The sequence below is a fragment of the Nyctibius grandis genome, chromosome 16, assembly GCF_013368605.1.
Source record: "Nyctibius grandis isolate bNycGra1 chromosome 16, bNycGra1.pri, whole genome shotgun sequence".
NCBI classification, from domain to species: Eukaryota; Metazoa; Chordata; class Aves; order Nyctibiiformes; family Nyctibiidae; genus Nyctibius; species Nyctibius grandis.
Genome location: NC_090673.1, coordinates 9899147 through 9920922, shown reverse-complemented (window position 1 = coordinate 9920922; position 21776 = coordinate 9899147). Strand labels below are relative to the sequence as shown.

Sequence of the window (21776 nt, the reverse complement as noted above, 5' to 3'; positions counted from 1 at the left end):
GTGGGCATTATAAAATCAGGAGCTTTTGAACGGGATCTGTCACAATCTTAAATGAGGCTGTCCATAACATAAGCCATGGATTTATTATCCCTGGTAATAAATCACTAAAAACACACAATGATAAAAGGAGGAATAACAGACACAGCTCATCCAGGGATCTCAAAGCTCTTTGCAGCCATTGTTTAGGGTTCCTTATGATAGCTGAGGAAAAGGCTGGGTTCTGTTTGTTTGTTTCGAAAGAATAAATTAATCATTAGTAAAATATTATGCAGTTCATCAAATATATTATTCACTAGCTATTTGTCAAAATAACAGCTCAGTCATATATTATCAGAACGGAACATTTATAATGTGTGTATATCTAGTCGTGAGATGATTTATTCAGGCTTTTGTGGAATGAGTTAGTTATTGACCAGTTTAAATCACTGCTCCCTTGGGAGGCAGAGACGTATTAGGTTGTGAGCTCTTGGTGAACTCGCACCATCTTTTTTGCTGCATTGTTGTTCAGCATCTGACATCACAAGCAGAGTCCTGTGTCTGCTTTTCTTTTTGACACTACCTCGATAAAAATAGTTGCAATTCTGTTTATCTACAGCCAATGCCAGGTCTGTCTCAGGTAGGAAAATCCAACAACTGATTCAAGATCAAACTATGATCTGAGTTCTCTATTTTCTTGTAGGACCAGTGGCTGAATCCAACACCAAAGTCCTCATCCCTTCTTAGATATCTCAACTGTTTAGTGTCTCTCTGCCTCCTAGTTGCAGGCAAAGAGGGTTTAGGAATCCCAGCTCGCTGCTCCGTGTGATAGATCACACGATTTCGGTAATGCTGGGAAAGAACAGAGGAGCCCTTTACCAGCTCCCTCCCAGCTCCCTCTCCTGTGCCACCAAGCTGGCCTCCTTCCAGAAGTGCCTCAGCAGAGCGAAGCTACGTGCCTGACACTCACTGACTCCCCTTGCCACTCGTGACCAGCATCCCAGAAGGCTGCAGCTCCTTCCGTGCCTTTATTGGTGTCAAACATCACAGCCTCTCCCCTGGGTTTTATTAGGGAAGCTGATGCCAAATCACCCAGTTTCCTCCTACTCGATAAAAAATGTTTATAACCCAATAAATTCTAACATATCAGCAGCTTGTTATGGAGGGAAAAGGTCACTGGGAGAGAAAGGAAAAAAAAAAAGAGGGTGCTCTTCCATTGGAAATACTGGCTGGGTATATACGAAGGAGTCAGCGCCAGGAAAATATCTTTTGATATGATAAAGTCTCATAATAGAAAATGTTACTGCAATACAGGCCTCGTTTCTTCAGATAAATATTTAATATAGATCACTAAAGATTAATCGAGTACAGAAAAGAGTCTCTCCTACGGTTGGTGTAACGAAAACATCTTCTCGTTAATTTATTATGGAGCCTGAAATGAGAAAAATCCTATAGAGAGAAACGCAGGGTACGGTTTCCATAGAGAAGCAGCGCACCGCACCAGAGTTTATTTAGTGTGTGGGCAGAGGCCTTCCCAGAACCAGCTGCAGCGTGGCATCCGCGTGATAAAAAATCCCCACGTAGGAAGGAGCCTCACAGACTCATCGTGTTTTGCTGCTCTGACTCCTGCAGGTCCCAGGGTTTGCAGAAATGGATGAAGGCTGTAGGACGGGGGGTGTAACATCCCAAGCTGCTCCTCCAGGAGAGGGCACGAGTCCTTTTGGAGTAAGGTGATGCCCTGAGCTCATGGCGAGGAGAGGAGCCCCCAGTCTCATCCTGAAGGCTGTTTGCTTTAGCCAGAAGTCCCCGTAAGCATCTCCTGGACAGTTTCTCCAAGGCGCTGTGGCCATTTCACACCATGCTCCTGGCAAAGAGGCCAGGGTGGTGGTGTGAGATTACCATCCCCCACGATGGTGGGATGTGTTTAGTCAGCTCCACTGTGATGGGTAAATGACAAGACCCCTTTGCTTTCTACAACATCATCCACAGAAACCATCTTCCCAACCATTTTGCAGCCTTAAATAGGGCAGTTACAGAGAATAAACCATAAATAGCAGCAGAGACAGTATGAGGGAGAAAATAAGAGAGTCACAGGCAAGGGAGGAGAGAAAAAAGATGCAGTTTCAGCTGAGACTGAAACGGAACAGAGTCGAGGAGATGGAGATACGTGAAGGTTGTTCCAGATGGCCAGCCCCAGTGACGTGAAGCCTCTTGCACCACCAGCACCCACAACATGTGAATGAACGGGGACTGCTTGCTCTTAGATGAGCAGTGGAAGTGGGCAGGAGAATCCAGCAGGTCTGTCTGTGCTCAGGGATGGGGGAAATAGAGGAGCCCCCTCCTGAGATGCCTGTTTTAGAGACCAGAAACTAACTCTGGAGAGAGGGAGGCTGTAATATTTTTCCACCTCTCCAACAAGCCGTGTCTAGTTGTTTCTCTAGAGGTGATGCTTTGTTTTCCTACTTGACCTTTTCCTGTGGACACCTTTCCTGGTTTGGGAATGTTTGTGTCAAGCAGTTGACAAAACGCTAGTCCCCAGGAGAAAGGCCAAGGGAAGGAAGGCTGAATGCCGCCGGTCAGATCCCAGTCATACTGCTCTGTGCACTGCTGGGAGGCATTCGCGAAGTGCAGCGGGGAGGAAGATGGAAAAAACATGGTTAGAAAAGGGTTGGCTTTATTTTTGTGGCATACGCAACGCAGAGCGTCTCCTCTTCTGCTGTCCTGCCTAGCTGATCTCGCAGGACACCATTTTTTTGGCTCACGTGGAAGGCGGTAGAAGGACAGAGAGGCTTTAGCATCTGGTATCACAATCATAGAATCACAGACTGGTTTGGGTTGGAAAGGACCTTAAAGACCATCTAGTTCCAACCCCCTGCCACGGGCAGGGACACCTTTCCCCAGACCAGGTTGCTCCAAGCCCCATCCAACCTGGCCTTGAACACTGCCAGGGAGGGGGCAGCCACAGCTTCTCCGGGCAACCTGGGCCAGGGTCTCACCACCCTCACAGCAAAGAATTTCTTCCTAATATCTAATCTAAATCTCCCCTCGTTCAGTTTAAAACCATTTTCCCTCGTCCTGTCACTCCGTGCCCTTGTAAAAAGCCCCTCTCCAGCTTTCCTGTAGCCCCTTCAGGCACTGGAAGGTGCTAGAAGGTCTCCCTGGAGCCTTCTCTTCTCCAGGCTGAACAGCCCCAACTCTCTCAGCCTGTCTCCAGAGCAGAGGGGCTCCAGCTCTCTGAGCATCTTCATGGCCTCCTCTGGACAACCCAAGGAACAAGGGACTAAAAGGACCCTCCAGGGTCACAGTGTCCCATCTCCCACTCCATTTTGCTATTTGAAGAATGGGACAGTACGGGTGGTCTCTTTGCAGGCTGCATCTCCCAGGCCTTGGCTGCTCCCAGGACCCAAGTAACAACCAAAAAACCTCAAAAATAATTCTCTCTAGTTCTACCACAGGCTGTTGGACTTGATGCAGGTGTGACTGGATGGCAGGCTCTAGCCTGGGGCTGTCGGGGGAGAGACTAACAGATTTTTAATGGCAGCAGGGACCATTGCAGTCATCTAATACAGAACTACTCTGTGCTCAGAACATTTATTTGTGGGGTGTGGCAGGGATTTGGTCAGGAGAATTGCAACAGCTCAACTATCCCCAGGATAACCTGGAGCTGATCAAGGGGCTCTTCTCTTCATCTCTGCAAACACGGTGACTGCACTGCAGCTTGGCCCCTGTCACCTTGGCAGGGGCTGCCACCAGCCGTGCCCCTCCGACTTCGTCTGTCACGCTCCGTACTCCCGCCGCAGCGAGCCACAGATATAATCTAGGGAACACAAACATGATTTTATAATAAGCTTTCTATGCAGCCAGGATAAAATGCCAAACAGCATCAGAAAACAATCAGTCAGTGAAACTCCGCGCTGCTGGTGAGTGCGCTGCCTGCAACGGTTGGGTGCCCAGGGAGATTGAGGCTTTAAATACAGCCACCCCCTGCCCTTCCCAGCGCGGGGTGAGTGGGGCCAGGGGAGATGGGCAGGCGGGGGGGATGAGGCTCAGGGGCGCGGGAATACCCCGTACATCTCCTGTTGGGAGTAAGTGAAAACAGGAGCAATGGCAGAGCTAAAAAAGACACCTGAGTAGGGAAGGTGCTGCTGCCTAGAGCTGGAGATCAGTGAATTCGCCAGCAGCTGGGCTCTGTGAGTAACTATGGGCTGTGTAAGTAACTATGGGGTTTGTAAGTCACGGGACGGGGAGCAGGGACAAACAGGTCTGCTGCAGAGACAGTATTTGAGATAAACATGCTCTTATTGTGGAGGCCTCTGGGTGATGCTCTTGCACAGGGCCCTATCATGGATTCCTCCCGCTGTGGACAGTTCTGGGATGCCTCTCCCCCCCCATCAGCCTTGCAACGGCCGCTGCCCTGAGCAGGTTGAAGTTTACATCAGGTTCTACATCCCGCCACAAGAACATGGTCTGTAGGACCCTGAACCTGTACTGCTCAGCACAATGCAACAGCCGGGGGAGAGATAAAAAGAAAGGAGGGCTGGGAAGCATGAGGAGGGGAAGCAGGTCCACCAAAGAGCAGGAGGAAGAAGAGTACAGAGTGCGTGGGCATGGGGGGGAGCACTGGAAAGCATCATCCTGGCCTGAGCAGCAGCTCGGCTGATCTGGCAGTGTCCCCTGGCCCAGGGAGGGCAGGGCTGGACCCCGAGCCATAACTACCTCGCCCGTGGCAAGGAGGCAGACTTTGACCTGTCCCCTTCTGCCTGACACTTGCTCGGGCGCTGGGAGCTGTGAGGTTTCTAGTCCGTAGCAGGAAACATTGGTAACAGCTCTGTGCCAGACAGAATTACAGAATCACAGAATTTTTTTTCTTGCTTTTTTTTTTTCCTCCAGTATTTTGTAAGAGTTGGGGGATTCATACTAGCTTTTTTCCTGTCTTCTTTAAGTACTCCAGGCTTGAGTCATGTTATTGTGTAACTCACAACTTCCATTTAAAAAATAAGAATAGGCTGTCTTTTAGGATTGCAGAGAAAAGCCAGAAAATATGAGTCTTTAAATCTCAAAACCCAGAAGGCAAATAAAAAGCATTGCAGATATTGTTGTTTTGTTCAGTAGATAAATATGTACATATGCATGTGCTTCAAAAGTCTGAGGTCCAGTTCGTTATTTCTGGGCAGAGGCTCAGATGTGCAATAGCACGTAATCCCTTATTCAGCCATATGCAATGGGTTTAGTTAGCGTAGGAGCTGGTGCTTTTACTTTGCCCAGTCACAGAATCACAGAATCACAGAATCAATGAGGTTGGAAGAGCCCTCTGGGATCATCGAGTCCAACCGTTGCCCTGACACCACCATGTCAACTAGACCAGGGCACTCAGTGCCATGTCCAGTCTTTTCTTAAACCCCTCCAGAGATGGTGACTCCACCACCTCCCTGGGCAGCCCCTTCCAATGGCTAATGACCCTTGCTGAGAAGAAATGCTTCCTAATGTCCAACCTGAACCTCCCCTGGCGAAGCTTGAGGCTGTGTCCTCTTGTCCTATCGCTGGTTGCCTGGGAGAAGAGGCCGACTCCCACCCCACTACAACCTCCCTTCAGGTAGTTGTAGACTGCACTAAGGTCACCTCTGAGCCTCCTCTTCTCCAGGCTAAACAACCCCAGCTCCTTCAGCCGTTCCTCATAGGTCAGACCCTCCAGACCCCTCACCAGCTTGGTCGCCCTCCTCTGGACTCGCTCCAACACCTCAACATCTCTCTTGAAGTGCAGGGCCCAGAACTGGACACAGGATTCAAGGTGCGGCCTCACCAGTGCCGAGTACAGAGGGACGATCACTTCAGTCCTCACCCCCTGAAAGAGCCTCAGCTTTTCTGCAGCATCTGATCCCCCCAGACTGTTCCCAGTACCTTGCCTCAGAGAGATCCTGACTTTAACATAGCACAAACAAAAAGCCTAGTGTGAAAGCAAGCAGCGCAGACAGGAGGGGAAGGACCAACCCTGTAGAAGCTCCGATTCAGGCTCAGCAGAGGATTCCCGAGCCACAGTAAAAGCACAAAGCAAATACTTGCCAAGCCAAAATGAAAACCTGAGGCATAAGAGCCTTTACTAAAGAACAACGCCCTTCACTCTCTATTTCACTCCCTACTAAAATTAAAAAAAAAAAACCCTCCCCCAAAAAAACTCCAAACACCCCCTGTTGGGAAAAAAACACACAACAAAAAACCCCCAAAGAAACCCCCAAACCCAGCCCTCCCCACACAGCTGATTTCTCTTTCCCCCTAAACAGACCCTGAATGGCGAGGCTATAAATCTTTGCAGGTGGCCTTGTCCTGTTCTCCAGGAGAGAGCCCTGTGTTCAGGGAAGGGTGTCGTGCCCCTGCTCAGCAGCAGGGCTCAGCTCCAGCCCTCTGTCCCAACCCCCAAATTTTGGTGCTTACAGCCCAGAGACCTGCTGAACCTTGAGGCTGCATTTGCATGTGGGGCTGGACACCACCTGCAATGAAGTCGAGGAGATTTTGCTCTTAACTTCTGCAGGACCTGGATTTCCCACCTGGACCTCAGCATGTGAGTGGGTTTTGCTCTGTAGCCGAATGAAGCGGTTCGTGCGGGCAGGTGCTCACGTGGCTGTGCGCGTTGCGGGGCAGGTAGCAGTTTGCGTGTGCTGCCCTTTCACTGAACTCCCTCCTCTCACCCTGATGCAGGTTTTATGCCCACAGCGTGCGTATAACAACCCCTCTCAGCTATTTCAGCTGAGCCTGGAGCTGAGGGAGCTAAGGAAGCACTCTGGTGGCCCTCTTTCCTCTAAAACAGTCTCCTGTATTATCTGGCTATGGTATATTCATAAAACTGCAGGAATCCAGACAGGCACAACCAGACTAGCGTTGCTGGAGGCCTTAGAGGTGTTGAACCTTCTCTCCCAGACCATCCAGCACGTTCTTCTTTGCTGATTTGAACACAGCAGAGTTGGCAATCAACATAACCTTCCTGAAGGAAGTGGTTTGCATTTCACTAGATTGATTCACAGCCTTTGGGGTCCTATTACTTTGTAAAAGATAAATGCCACCAGTGCACGTTTGATCCCTCTCACTCTTGCCAGACAACAGGTCCAACACCCTCCCTGTGATATGACTCCAGCTCACTCCATGTTTGGAAGCACATGGCTTTTGTGTCCTCCTCAGAGGGCTGGGATTTGGGAATTTATGTGCAGTGGTCACTCTAGGACATGCACTTCTGCCCCTGCTTCTCTTCTCTGTGGCCGATGTGGGGCTGTGTTTGCACGTTGCCACTGCTGCCCTTAGTGTTATTGAGTACGATGTGGGGTGCACCCCACCGAACTGAGCCCTGGGCAGGAGAGAAAATGGGCAGCAAGTTTGGCCATGACACCCCCCCCATCTGATAGTGCTATGTTACTAGTTGGACTCTATGATCTTAAGGGTCTTTTCCAATCTAAATGCTTTTATGATTCTACTTCAGCCCTTGCTGGTGACGTGCTTTGTCCTGGCTCCAGACCTGGGTTAATTTTGTTCACGGCTGTGCTATATGCTAGATCTCTTCCTTGGAAAAGCTGTTCATCTCTTGCTGCCTTAGCATCTCTGTCTGCAGTGACACATTTGTTTAAAAGTGCTTTGAGATCCATGTGTCAAAGTCACAAATAACAGCTAAAGGAAACATGACTCACGATTGGGAAATTGCAAAGCACGTGCCTGAGTAACCAAGTGCTTCAAAGCTTCACAAACAGATCCCAGGAAACAAAAGCATTTGCATTCACTAGTCTGTTCCCTGGATAGGACAGGACAAAAATAAAGCTTTTCCTTTATGAAATGTTGCACGAAAAGCATGGTTGTCTTTTTATTGCAGGCCACTTTGCGGCATGCAAAAGGATTGCCTTTCTTCAAGAGCGTGTGAACTTTTATTTTATTGTAGTCTTTTTATTTTCTCCATCAAAACATGTCTGAGTTTGAAATGGCGTGACTAGGAATGAAAATTGAATACATCGAACCCGATTTTTGTTGAAATGAGATTTTGGAGCAACCAGGGAATGTTCAAGGCTTTCTCGCTGCTTGTGTTCAGTTTTTTTGCTAAAGAGGGATGTAGTCTGAGGAAATCGGTCATCTTTTTCCTAGAGAAAATTTCTTCAATTTTACTGTAATTCTGAAATGTCACAGGCTTCTTGGGACAGTTTTTTTTAATCTTGAACAAAGCACAAAAGTCTCTGATTATAGATGGCTTGAATTTTGCTGCAGCTATACTCTGCAGCCTAATTTTTTTTAGCCCTTCACCTCTCACCTTATGCCTTTTGCTGGTAATTTCAGGCCCAGATACCATCTGAATCCTGTGCTGAGAGGGGACAGTCTCTGCATATAGCCACTGCGAATATCCCTGCTTGCTGGATGTCACTGTTAAAATAGCAACCCTTGGCGAGGGGCCTGAATGTAACAGCACAGCTTGAAAACCCAAGAGGTGTTGAGGCACAGCTCTTGGGGTGAAGGCACAGAAATGGGTGTCCTGAGGAACCACTGTTTTCTCCTAAACCAACTTGGAGGAAATAATGTCACAACGCTATAGCAATAAAGTAGCAAGGATCAGTGTGGGAGGGGAGGGTGGTGGTTTTATTTTATGATGACAAGACAGATTCCGTTCATTTGCACCCTCGTACCTCCCACATGTACTCACAAACGCTTTCTGCAAGATCCCTTGCAACGGCATGGGTAATGAAGGGTGCCAGTCCTCATCACATCTCCTGGGTTCTTCTGAGGCTGGTGACCATGCGTTGGACCTGGGTATGCCTTTAGGAGCAGACAGCAGCTGGTTCCTTTGTCCTGCTGCATCTCTGCAAGTTGAGATTTCCCTACATATTCTCTACACGCAGCCTGGAGCACGATCTTCCATCTGAAGGATATTCCCTGGCAGGGAAGGGTATGGACCCCCTTCACTCCACTTAACCTGGACAAAAGCCCCTCAACTGGCTTGTGGCAAGAGACCCCTGATATAAACAGGTGGCTTTGCCAACTGGCTGCCTTTAGGCGTCCAAGCTACCCACTAGCACCCGCTTTATGTGATCCCTGGTGTCTCCATCAGCTGAGAATGACTCAGGGGCGAAAGGGTGGGCGAGAGGAGGGGACAGCTTTCCCATCACTGCCTGCTCTTGCTGAGCCCACAAGCGTGGTAGCTGTGCCCAGATGGCTCTGCCAGGACTGCCTTGAGGGCACAGCTGGGTGTGGGAGGCAGGAGGGACTTTGTATTTAAACATCACTTTTGTTTTTTCTTCCCAACATGGTGAATTTGAGCCTTTGCCAAGTGCGTAGCACAACTGACCGGAGGGGGGTGATGGCTCCATTTTCTAACAACAGTTCAAGTTTTGAAACATGGTTGCATGCTGCGTTGGAGGAAATTTTGTGCTTTTTGAGAAAAAGGGGCAATCAAGGCTAAATTTCCAATACTTACCTTCCCAGTGTTGACAAATGCTGTGCTTAAGTTGCCAGTAGTGCAGTAGCCAGGTACCCTAGGCTGCAGCATGAGAAATTGAGGTTCAAGTCCACGTTTCTCAGTTTTTTCATGTGAGTTAACTGTGAATCATGATAAGTAAACAGCAAAGCTTGGGGCTGTGGTGTCAACAGGCTGAGGTTATCAGCTTGCTACAGCTAAAATAAGGAAAAAACGCCTGTAGTCCACACACCTGTATCTTCAGGAGATGAAGCAATTGCAGTTTAATGAAATGGCTTGTTCCAAACTATGTTCTTGTTACAGCCTTTGATTCATGCTGTTGTGCTCATTTGAACACTGGTAGGCAGCTGCGGCCCAATCTAGATGGTGAATTTTGGGGCAGGGCAGGCCTGGCTTGCTGAGGGGCTCCGTGGGGTAAAGAGTGCTCACCATGACTTAGCATGGGCCAGTCCTCCCTGGGATGATTTGTTATCTGCTCTATAAATTAAAATCTATCTGCTTCTATTCCATTTCAAACTGGCTTTCAAAAGTAACAGATTTAAATACTTTTATGCACTATTTAGCCATGTGAGGAGGGACTTCAAGAGCTTAATCCTCCAACCTACTAGAGTCCAAACAAACACTTTGTGAAAAGGTCTCTCTTTTTTTGTGTTGGTGGTGTGGGTTTTTTTTCTTTTTTCCCCCATACCAGATGCTACAGCACAAGACTGAACAATTTGGGGCCTTTTCTTGTCTCTGCCCCATTCTCCTATACAGCATTACTTAATTGTCTCACCATCCTGTGTCTTACCTTCCCTTCGAACCTGTTATTGGCTAAGTCTAATTGGCTGATGTATGCCATCAGCTCTGTGGACAAGGATCATGTGTTGAGCAAATGAGCATACAAGAAGGGAATGGGAAGAAGTGTGGAGAAGAGAACCTAAAATCGTACTGATTATCCCAGGTTTCCTCAAGACTAAAATTCCTTCAATGACTCAGATGTTTCCATCTCTTTCTTCAAAAGCGCTGTTCTTTGAAAGCATATTCTTGACAGCTCCTTCACTTCCCAGGATCCGCTTGATCCTGAATTCTAGGTCAAACTCATAGAAACATAAACCCAGGAGACCATGCTATGAAAAATAATCAGTGTTGTTGTAATTGTAACTGTAGAACTCAAAATGCCTGATTCATAGATGAGTTTCTCTAGGCTACCTCAGGTATTTTAGTGGAGAATTATTCTGGCTGCATCTCTTGTGATTTTTATCATAATTCTAAGAGACACCTAAGGAATAGGTGTCTCTATGTTGTCCATTCCAGTGCTTGCAGCACAGGACCCTGCAGCCTATTAGAATAGCTTCCTCCGTAGCTTAATAAGCCATGTCTGGTCTAGGTAACCTTTTAGGAAGAAAACAACAACAGAACAGAGCACTTCCTATTGTTGATAATGTTTGTTAAGCTGCAGTGGTGCTAACAACACTGGGAGCGCTTGTAGAGATGTCACTCTGGCTTCTAGCAGCTAGTATCAACCACTATGTAAATTGTAGTGGCTTAGAAGTAGTGCCGTCAGCCCAATGCTGAAAACAGCTGAAATGGTGTTAACAGTAATGGGAACTACTTACAAGCAAGTCTCCGGGGTGGACAAGGCTTAAGTAGGCTGGTGTTGGAGAGGGCATCACTAGTGCCTGAGGTGTGTGCTGTTTGCAATGAAATCTGCACAAAGAACATTATGGGGAAAGTTGAGCGGAATAAATGTCCCACGAGCAGTTTGTGCTGTAACCTGATGGGTGTGATGAAAGGGAATTGTAGCAGCTGACTTGGGGGTGAAATATGGGAACCGATCAGTAGATGACAGATGAAGGTAGCTGGTGAGTTTACTCTGTTGAAGAGGTTTAGAAGTTACTATGTGTTAGCTGAGGATGCATGAACATGTAACTTGGAGGTGACCCCATTCAGCTGAAGGGGTAGTAACCTACCCTGCCGTGTTTGCTTGTGATTGTCTTATTGTAATAGTAGCTATGTTTAGATTTGAAGTCTGAGCTAGGAACCATAGCCACGTCCTGGCTATGATCAAATTTAATAATAAGCAAGCTTAATAATGAACAAACTTAATGACCTGTCTTTTAACTTGTACTCACCTGTGCGGAATCACTCTGCTTTGACTCTCTAGTAATAAATTTATTCCAGATTCATCTCTTTTTTTAAACAAATTGATCTTTTCAGCACCCAACAATTACATGTTGCCTCCTAAGAGACCCAAGTGTAGTCCCATTCTAACAGGGAACACAAGACTCAGTCATGTCTGTCTGATTGGTTTTTAATTTGGTGCTGGAACAATCTGTTTACCAAGGTACTTTCAAGGTTGCATGAAATCTTCCTAACTTTGAAGTCATCTTCTTTCTTTTTGCTCTTGCAAACTTCATGTCATTCTGGACCTGTTATTTATCTCCCTCTCCTACAAAAATAACCTCCAAGTTTTTAACCCTGGAACAATTTGATATTTTTAAGAAAAATATCAGAGAGATGAACACAAAACTCTATTTGTAACAGGAGAATCCAGCAGGCTGAAATGATTGCCTAGAAAAGGGGAAGTTATTGAGGTTTCAGACATCTCAGCCAACACCAAACACATGGCCAAAGTATAGACCAAGGAAAAAACAACAGAAGATTCTTCCATTGTCCTGTGGAGACAGGCGAAGGAGTAAGTAGTCCAACAGCACTGTTTTATTTCTGCCATATGATTCTGTTGAATGATCTAAACACTGATGGTCTTCTCCTTGGGTTCAGTCCTCTCCAGGTAAATGTACCTATAAGAATGAAACTGGTGCAGACAGCACAGCATTTATCAATTGATCAATAGTCAATTTATTTATGTTATTCACCTGCCAGCTGTCATATGTCAGCCAGTCTGCTTGCCTGGTTGTTATGCAAAATGCTGTCAGACTTTCAGCTTAAGCAATTTCTTCTTTCATACTTCTCTGGAATTAGATTTTTGTATTTTTTTCTCTTTCTTACAGCAGAGCTTCACCTTCTGTCTAATTTGGAACTAGTTCCAATCTATGAACTGGAGTTTTCTTAGATTAGGGAGGATGAGTGCCAAACCCTCACAGGCTTTGTTCAGTGTCTTCCTGCTCTGCATTTTTTTTTCCTTTTTCAAACAGACTCTGTCTCAATCATTGTTTAATGCAATTAATTTCTTTTTGGTTTCAAGTGCCAGCCCCCGAGGTCTGCACTGAACTTGTTTCTTCACTTACATCCTTTGGTTGTCTCGGCCATTTGAAGATGGAGAATTTAATTTGCTCTGATGGCCTCTCTCTTTCTGACTTCTCTCCCTGGGTAGAGATGCTCATGCCCTTGGATTCTCCTAGCCTCTCTGGTGCAGTGGGGAGTCTGGGTGATGTACCCATTCCAGGCTTTTGACTTTTCCTCCCTTTTCATCATTTTTCCCCCTTTTCTCTGTTTCCCTGGAGAGGTCATAGTGCTAATGAGCACTGAGACATCCCTAGTGGCTCCCTCTGACATGCATGGCCTTGATGGCAAGCTGATTAACGCGAAGTCTGAAGGGGCAAGTATTTTCTCAGATACATTTTATTTGTATACAGCTATATCCCCTTACTGTGACAGGGAGGAAGGCCTGAAATACACATATCTGCCTCCCTCAGGCAGTGCTTCATCTCTCTCCTCTCACCTTCTTTCCCCCTTTAGGCATTAGCACTTTCTATCCCTTCCAGCCATTAGAAGAGTAGGCTCTTCAGTGCTTTCACCAGACATTAGAGAGCAGACTTCCCTCCGCTGACCTGGCAGGCATTTTCCTGGGTATGCTCCACATTAGCATGGGCTGTCTACACTGGCGAGACATTAGAGCATAAACAAGTGCCTCTCCCCCACTACTCAGACATTAGGTCATAGTTTCTCCTTATCCTGTCTCTGCATCAGGGATACAGACTCTTCCTCCTCCTTGCTAAGAGGTTTATCATCTTTCCAAAGCTCTTAAAAGCTTCCCTACTGGCAGAAGTTCAGGTCCTTGCTAGGGATTTCCCCCGAGGGTCAAAAGACTCTGTACTAATCCTAACTGTATCATGGGGTGCCATCATAATCCTGGTCAAGTCTTTGCAACTTCATCTGGAAAATGAGCAGCAACAGTGCAATATTTCTCTTTTACAAAGTGCCTTGAGACCTGTAGAGGCCTTACCTGTGCTTTCCAGGCAGTGGCATTGAGAGTGTGGTGTCACCGATGGTTCTGAGAAGCAATGGTCAGTGAAATGGCATCTGAGAATGATTTCCGAGAGGGAAGATTTCAGTGCCTATTTGCACACTTCGTCCATCAGTCCAAGGCCTTGGTAGATCCTCCAAAGATTCACAGATTCGAGGATTCAGTGGTGACAAACAGATGAGAGTATGCTTACTTAGCCCAGTACCGTCTGATGCAGTTTTGGCCCATGGCAGCTGCTTTGGCAGTAAATGCAATTAAGTCCAGCATTGAAGGCTAATAGAAAACCTGTTCTTGGAGGTATTTCTTCACAGACTTCAGGAGTTACAGGTTGGATCATTTCCTAAGGCTGGAGCTATACTGTTCCTTGCAAATATCTCTGTTTTTTTATCACTTCAATAATTCTAAATTATTTCCCTAGCCATATTCATTAATGTTAAGGCTATTTTCCAGAATTGTACCATAATCTTGGCCTCGGGTGCATCTTACAGCACAGACTTCTATAGGTTGCGTGGAAGATTGCTAGTATTTAGAGGATTGCTTTCAATGTAAAGTATTCTGGAACTGGAGAAGCCAAGTTTAAAATATATTTGTGGTCATTGATCAGGAAGCTTAACAATACCATATCACTTGCTTGACCAATCCCAATCAATCAATAGCACACAAAGAAAGAATACAGCCAAATACTATGCAAAACCTTAAAAAAAAAAGCTTGAAAAATGTCACTAAGTAAATTCAAATAATGCATAAATTAGCGGGAATTGCAACTGGCTCATGGATATTCTATGAGCAGAAGATAAACATCTAAGTTAGTTGCATAAATTATTCATCATAATGTATTTGCTCTGCTTTTCTCATCAGCTATGAAAGCCACACATCCAAGCCTTTGGAAAGTATAATAGAACTGGGCTTTCACCTCAATGATACGCCCTAGGAGCAGGAAGCCCTGAGGAGGGATGGCATGTGTAAGAACTGAAGGGAAAAAGTCATCTTCACGATGATGTTTGAGATGTGGGTTCTGCTAAGGGCTTGTCTACTGCATGAATGGTGCCTGGAATTGTCCCTTGGCAGCAGGCAAGTTGAAGATATGGCAATGATTTCTTTTAACCTCCTCCTTCTGCCTCCTACCAGTGGTGTCATGAGATGATGCTGGACCTGATGTAAAAAATGAACCCCCTTTCCCTTTGAACAGGCTGTTTACAAAATTTTCATTCTCATTCCTACCTTCTCCCATCTTTATTTCCCACTGCTTTCCAGTCCATGGGCCTAATTGTAACTGTTTGCCCTGTGCACCTCTCCACACTGAATGGAGACACTCTCAGGGTTTGAGTGTTGATAGATCACTAGGGCTTTACTTGATCGGTTGCATGTTTCAACTCTATGGTCTTTGCTTTGGAATAGATAACTTGACAGTAACAAAAGCAAGTTCTCTGTACTTTCTGAAAACGTGCTGGCTCTGGAGGGCTCTAGTCCTTCCTGACTTGATTGATAATGCTCGCAGGAAGCAGTAATCTGAGAGCAAAAGTGTGCTTGAGTTTTACAGGAAGTAATAATTGTCTCTTTGGAGAGGAAGCACAGATGGCATTTTTCCTGTGCTTGCTAGTTATGATCGTTATGATGGGAACATGGGTATCTATTTATTATAAAACCTTGCCTGTCTTTTAGCATCCAGATCTACATGTTCCCATGCAGTGTAACTGCTGAAGGGACCATTCCTTCTTCATGCAAAGGAGATTTCCTTGTATAGCAAGATTTGGGACTGCCACTCTAACCAGGAATGATTAGAGCAACTTCTATCTGCAGTGTCAGAGAGAAGCTATTTGTCCTTACTTTTAAGGTTTTACCTATAATTAAAATCAACTGTAGGACCCTCAAACATATCTCTTCCACAGATACTATTCTGCTGCATAAAGTGAATACATGGACATTGGTAATGTACTTGTTATCTGCAGACAACTTTGGAGCCAATGGTCTGTCTTCTCCGCTTCTGGTATTAAGATCTTGGTGTATGGGGTTTTTTGGATTGGGTTAGGGGATTTTTGGCCTTTTGGCAGAGTTTTTTCTAGGAAAGACAGATGTTTCTGTGGATTTCAAGGTTTGACACTAATGACTCTTAGGATGTGGTAAGAGGTGTGTTTTGTTTTGGCATTTTTATTTGGCTTGTGAAAGCCTAGGAGCTACGGAGGGGGCATTAACTCAGGTGTAAGGAGATATTTTGAAGTAAAAAGCTGGCACTTTGCTATTTTAATGAATGCGACTGCTGTTAGGCAGCCTGGGGTGTTGTGATGGGATGCAATCAAAATAAATACATGCCTAATTGCATTAAGTAAAATAACCTAACACGCATAAAGTGGACTGGGTGAAAAATCAGCTTGGGAAAAAAAAGATCTGGTTTGTGATCCTGGCTTTGCAACTGACTTACAGCATCTCCTAAGTCTGCCTGCACGTCAGGTTCTCTACCAGCAAAGTGGGATTGCCGGTGCTGCTTGACACGCACTGATAGAAGGTGCTGTGGCAGTGCCAGGTATTGTAATTCCTATTATTTAAATGAAATTTTTGCCTTAAACCCGAGTTACAGGAATAAGTGAATGAAAAGTGACAGAGAAGCCTGTGACTTGATTACCTGGGAGATGGCTTAAGATAGTGCAGGTGCGTTGTAGGAGAGTTGTTACAAATACTGTCCTTTCCTTTTAAGAAGGCCTTGCTCAATATTTTTCGAAGGACATTAATAGGTTTCTCATCTTAGGTGCTCAGCTGGTGATGTATTTCAGAGGCCTGATTTTTAGATCGCAGGTGTGCAAGGTTTTCTCTAGGCATTTCCCTCTGTGTTGTTTCAAAATGGATACCTGCAATAAAGCACTGCTTTTGCAAACATTATTTTTTTTCCCAGTTGCTATCGTTTTAAAGGAAGGGATTTGAAAATCACTTTAGAGGGTTTTTTTTTAAAAAAAAAAAAAAGGAAAGAAAAACAAACAAGCCCTCCATTGTCATCCTGGCCTCTGCTTATAGCTGAATCGATCCTTTTAGATGGTTTATCAAGCATATTGTTTTTCAAAATGATCTTTTGCTGTACTCCCTGGTGCTAAAAGATTAAGATGTTTGGAGAAAGTGCGTTTCCTTCAGCCTTGCTTTGCAGAAACAGTAGCTACAAGGAAGGCTGTTAGACATGAGGATATAGCAATGATGGGACTGGTCTGCATCCACAGTCTGTCTAACTGACCAGCTCTTTTGCTAACAGAAACCAGCATTTGCTGCTTCATGGAGAAGTGTAAGACCTCAAAGTGTGTGAGGGTGAAAGGAGCAGGCTGCTTGCTTTGTAGGGAAATGCAGCCCTCTGCCAGACATCTCTGGAGTCTCTGTGACTACCTCCTCAGCAGCCCAGACCCTGATCCTCAAGGCGTGTGGTTATTGTGCAGTAATGTCTCCTTTTTCGTCTTCTCCCCCTTCCCTTCTGTCTAGCCTTGTGACCTTGTGTGTGTATCAGTGTGAGGACGTCCAACAGGATTGTCCCCTTCGCCATCCTCCTTCCCAGCCCTCGGTGGCTTTCCCTGCCCCTCTGGACTCGAAGCCTCACCCCTGTTGTGTTCCTGTGTTGTTGCATAGGGAGTTTGCCCGTTGGAAGGTGAGGAACACAGCCATCGAGCGGAGGGACCTGCTCCACAATCCACTGCCCCTGATGCCTGAGTTCCAGAGGAGCATCCGCCTCCTGGGCAGAAGACCCACCACGCAGCAGTTCATTGATACCATCATCAAAAAGTACGGCACCCACATCCTCATCTCTGCCACCCTGGGAGGTAGGTGGCAACCTGGGCTGTTTTCTTAGGCGGGTGTCAGTGATGGGGTGGTGAAGGCACCGGACAGCACCCGCAGACCTTGGCCATGTTGTGTGGAGGCTGGTTGGTAGCACAGAGCCAGGCTGCAGCTCCCCCAGCCAAAGCCCCTCTCACTGTCGGATGGTGTGAGAATCCCCAGAGTACAAACAGCCTTTGCAAATGAATTCACAGCACAACGCTGCGAGTTCGGTGTCTGTGGTACGTGTGTGCCTGCGCTCCTCTGACAGCGGCGTGTGGGTACCGGTGTGCGTCAAGATAAACATGCTTCATCTAGCCGGGGAGCCTGTCTGTCATTCCTGCACCCCTGTCCTTAATTTGACAATAGAGTGTGTTGATCCCTCTTTTTTTTTCAGAACAAAACCAAATGCAGGAAGGAAAAAAAACATCCTTTCTTGCTGGAACTGGAGGAATGTTAAAGAGCTCCAGGAAAAGGGAGTTCAAGGAGTTGGGCAGGGAGCGTGTGCAGCAGGGGAGGAGATGGCCAGAAAGGCCTGTGCTGAGTGCGTAAGTGAAGGCAGGAACGTGAAGTAGACGTTTGAAAAGACAACAGTTAGGTAAAATCAAAAACGTATATGCAAGGCCTGTGGAGAGGCCTGTGTGTGCCAACAGAACATGTCGGTGATGACACAAAGCAGAGTTACTGTAGAGCCGTTAGCCCGCGTGCATGCGCTGCTGCTGCATAAACAATTCGAGTACTGAAAACAGGAGGGGTGAAAATCAGCAGCTCCCCTTGATATTTGTTGCTGATTTTTTTTTTTTCCCCCTCTATGTACTTTTTTTTTCTTTACCCCTTTGGGGTGTGCATTTAAATGCCTTTCTTTTGAGAGCTGCTACCTGTAAGAGGGATTCTGCAGCGGTAAAGGGTCTTAATTTGAGTACAGAGTTTGTTGCTGTTGCTGCTTCTAATGTACCTGACCTCCAGCCTTGCCACATTGCGAAGTTTGTAGTGAACTTTGAGGAATTTCAGGCCATCTGTCTGTTCCCAAAGCATTCTGCAGACACTCGGATGAGATGTAGATGAGATTAATGTGTGCATATGATTCATGCACAAATTAGGTGGTAGGTAAATTGGCGTGGGTCCATTGAAGTCAAATGGCCTCTCGTGTGACAAATGTCCTTCAGAGAACCTCGGGCTGCTCTTCCAGTCCAGGCATTCAAACCGGCTGTTCCATCAGCAAGAAATGTGAGAGAAAGCAGGTTTCCATGCACTGAAGAGTGTGAGTGACTGCCTGCATCGGGCCTTAACGAAGTCTGTGTAAAGATAAACTCCTCTTTATTGAGGAAATTGCTTTTCAGGACCATATTTTACAGAGCCCAAGCCAACCAAGTAAGAATCTAGTAAAGTGTTGAGAGGGTTTTTTTTGTGGGTTTACTTTTCTTTCCATTGATATGCCTTTTTCTTCTTGCCACTCACATCTATGGAAATTCAAAATAAGACAGACATTTGATGGTAAAATATATTTTTAATTTTGCCTGGGTGAGGTCGTGAATTATTCACAGTGGCTTGTTTCTTCTCCTGATTTTACAACACAACAATTTTAAATATGCAGAGGCTTGTAACGAGGATTGGTGTTGGAGAGGAGTGCTAAATGCTCCATCAGCCCGGAGCACGGTGAGCAGTGGTGGGGGAGAAAAGAAGGATTTATCTTGGCAATGGCAGCCCCAGAGAAAATACAGATGAAGCTGAGCATGCATTATGCAAGGAGGACACACTCTAATCACGCTCTGTGGGCTAACCAAGACCACTGGGATACAAAAGCAGACATGTCTTGGCACCCTTGCTCGCCCAAGACCTCAGGTCTCCTCAGAAAAGTTACAAGAACTCTGCTTTGGATTACAGTGGTTTGTACACTTAGCCTGATGTCTTATTAGGTTGCAAACAAGTGACAAACACACAGGAAATTGTTTTGCTTTTAAATGCCAGTTGTTGCGTGGACCCCAGGAGGCTGGGTGATGGATCCGGCCAGCCCACCTGAATACAGCAGCTATTTTCACACCTGGCCACATGAGGAACAGCTCTGATGCCTGTCAGCCTAAAGAGCAGCCGGGTCCCCCTGGAGCCTAATAAAAACCCAGCTCTGCTCCAGTTTAGTTCTGACAAAGGGATTGGTGAAGGGTCATTTTGAGGGCATCCATGCTCCGGGATGGAGCACACAGAGCTGAGAGCCAATTTGCAGGGAAAGCCCTGAAGGAAAGACAACTTTGAACATAGCATCTGCTTAATAAATGAGAAATTAAGACTTAATAATGCAGCAAAAGTCTATTAACCTCTCTTGATCTAAGGGTTGCTTTCTCATGCGCACTCTCCATGGGGATGCTGTGCTTTTCCAGGTCTGCACACATGTACACAGAATAGGTTTCCAGCACCATTATTTCTGCTCAGCACCCTTAAGTCCTAGGGACAGTATTTGTCCCTCAGGAGAAGCAGCAAATATCTTGGGCTTTACTTTCCCATTTTCCTCCTCTTCTTCCCAGTGGAGGGGTCCAATGGAAAAATGACAGCTTTTGTGGGGAAATCACTGATCTCCGCTGCCCTAGAGCACAGATTTCTCCTGTCTCATGTCTAGGAGCTGTTTCAGCTGCCCATTGCCTGCTTCGTGATGTCTGGGGACCAAACGCTAACCAAGGGATCTCCAATCTCAGCATTCCTCTACTAAATTGAACTGGTCTGGAAAGGTCCTGATTTTTGCACTGTGGCTATTACAAAGAAGGCATGATATTCTTCCACAAAAAGCTGTTTTTTCCAGCTTTTGAAGAAGAGTTGATACCTGGGTCCCACAGGTTCCTCTGAGAATTGCAACTAAGGGGAGAATTATCCCAGGTCTTCCCTCTCCTTTCACAGCCTCGTGAAATGGAGGCAAAGCAGCATTTTTGTCTGCTGCGTCTCCACTCAGATAAATACTTCTGTTACATGAGAGACACAAAGCTTTTGGCTCAAAATACACCACTTTCACACTGGTGCAGCCTGTCTTACCCCAAGCCTCTTGACTAAATCCCATGCAGATGTCCTTTCAGGGGCGAATGAGTTGCTTCATGAAAATTCATGACGTCTGACCTTCCTTCAGATCCTCCTGTAAAACTCACCTCAAAGATGAAACCTGAAAATGTATCTGGTGTGCGGTGGCCACTGTTCCTCACACTGATCACAGCCATCTGATTGACTTGTGCTTTGCCGGCTCTTTGCACACACCTCTTGTGTCTCACCAGATAGGTGGGGTTTGAATCCTCTGGGACAGGAACCGTCTTTCTGCCGTTTGTGTGGATAGAGCCTGATGTGACAGAGCCTTGATCCCTGCCCAGGTCGCCTCACACCACCCAACGCATAATAATGTTAATGGTGATAAAGGAAATCCGAGCTGGTCATTTTCCAGGGAAATTGTTTTTGTCAGAAGTAACAATGACAATACTGTCACTACTCCAAGTTTGATCGCTGTCAAAGGACAATATGTTATTTTTAACAAAATATTAAAGAGAGAAAGTTTTACATGCCAAACTTCTCCACTTAGCTCCTGTGAAGCCAATTGAAAGATTTCAACTGATCAATTATTTTGATAGAAAGTATCTTCTTTCCACCCAATATTTCTATTTTTCATCTCAAAGCCAAAGGCTCAATCCTCAACATATCAATTGCTTGAAAAACTGAAATCCAATAAAAATATTTTGATTTTCAGCCAGAATATTTTCAGTTTTTCAGGCATTTGGCTTCCAGATGAAAGCTGGAAAATTTCCAGGGGAAGGAAAGGGGAGGGCTTACTCGGTGGGTTTTTTTTTTTGCATATAGTTATAAAGAAATTATTTAGACAAATCAAATTATTTCAGCTAATATGAATTTTTAAGAAAAGTAAGTGCTTGTTCTCTTAAAAAAAAAAAAAATGCAAAAATGCTGAAGAGCAAAATATTTCTTGGCCTAAAAAGTGGTGGTGCATTTTTTTTTGACCATGCTGTCATTGCCAGAGGCAATGTATTCATCAGTGGTTCATCTATCAAATCAGAACAAGTACCATTCTTCTCATTAAGAGAGCTGTGTAGAAATGACACATTCCTACCCTAGGTATCTATTCTCTTCATTTATTAAAATCAGAACTTCAGATGTTAAGAATGCAGGATAGTATTTTACCTTTTTACTCCTGTAATGCCAGCTTTATGTTAAGATTGAACTGGATTTTAATCTGGTTTATACAGCACAAATTTAACTTTTAGGTAAATATTACTTCTCAGCTTTGTGTCCTTTTTGTATATCTTTTGTTAGATTCAAGTTTTTGCTAATGTTTAGGATGTTTGGTAGTATCAGGTCTTAACTGCTTCACTCCTGATTTCTGTGGTTACTGGCTCAAAATCACCTGTT

General features: G+C 45.6%; 1 protein-coding gene across 3 annotated transcripts in view; it reads left to right on the top strand.

Moving 5' to 3' along the window:
• The window catches only part of BRINP1 (BMP/retinoic acid inducible neural specific 1), a 146316-nt gene that overhangs the window by 101651 nt on the left and 22889 nt on the right, over positions 1-21776 (top strand). For all 3 annotated transcript variants that reach the window (XM_068413934.1, XM_068413933.1, XM_068413935.1), the window contains one exon: positions 17202-17392. In XM_068413934.1, the coding sequence (XP_068270035.1) occupies positions 17202-17392 (191 nt within the window). The remainder of the gene's footprint in view (positions 1-17201; positions 17393-21776) is intronic.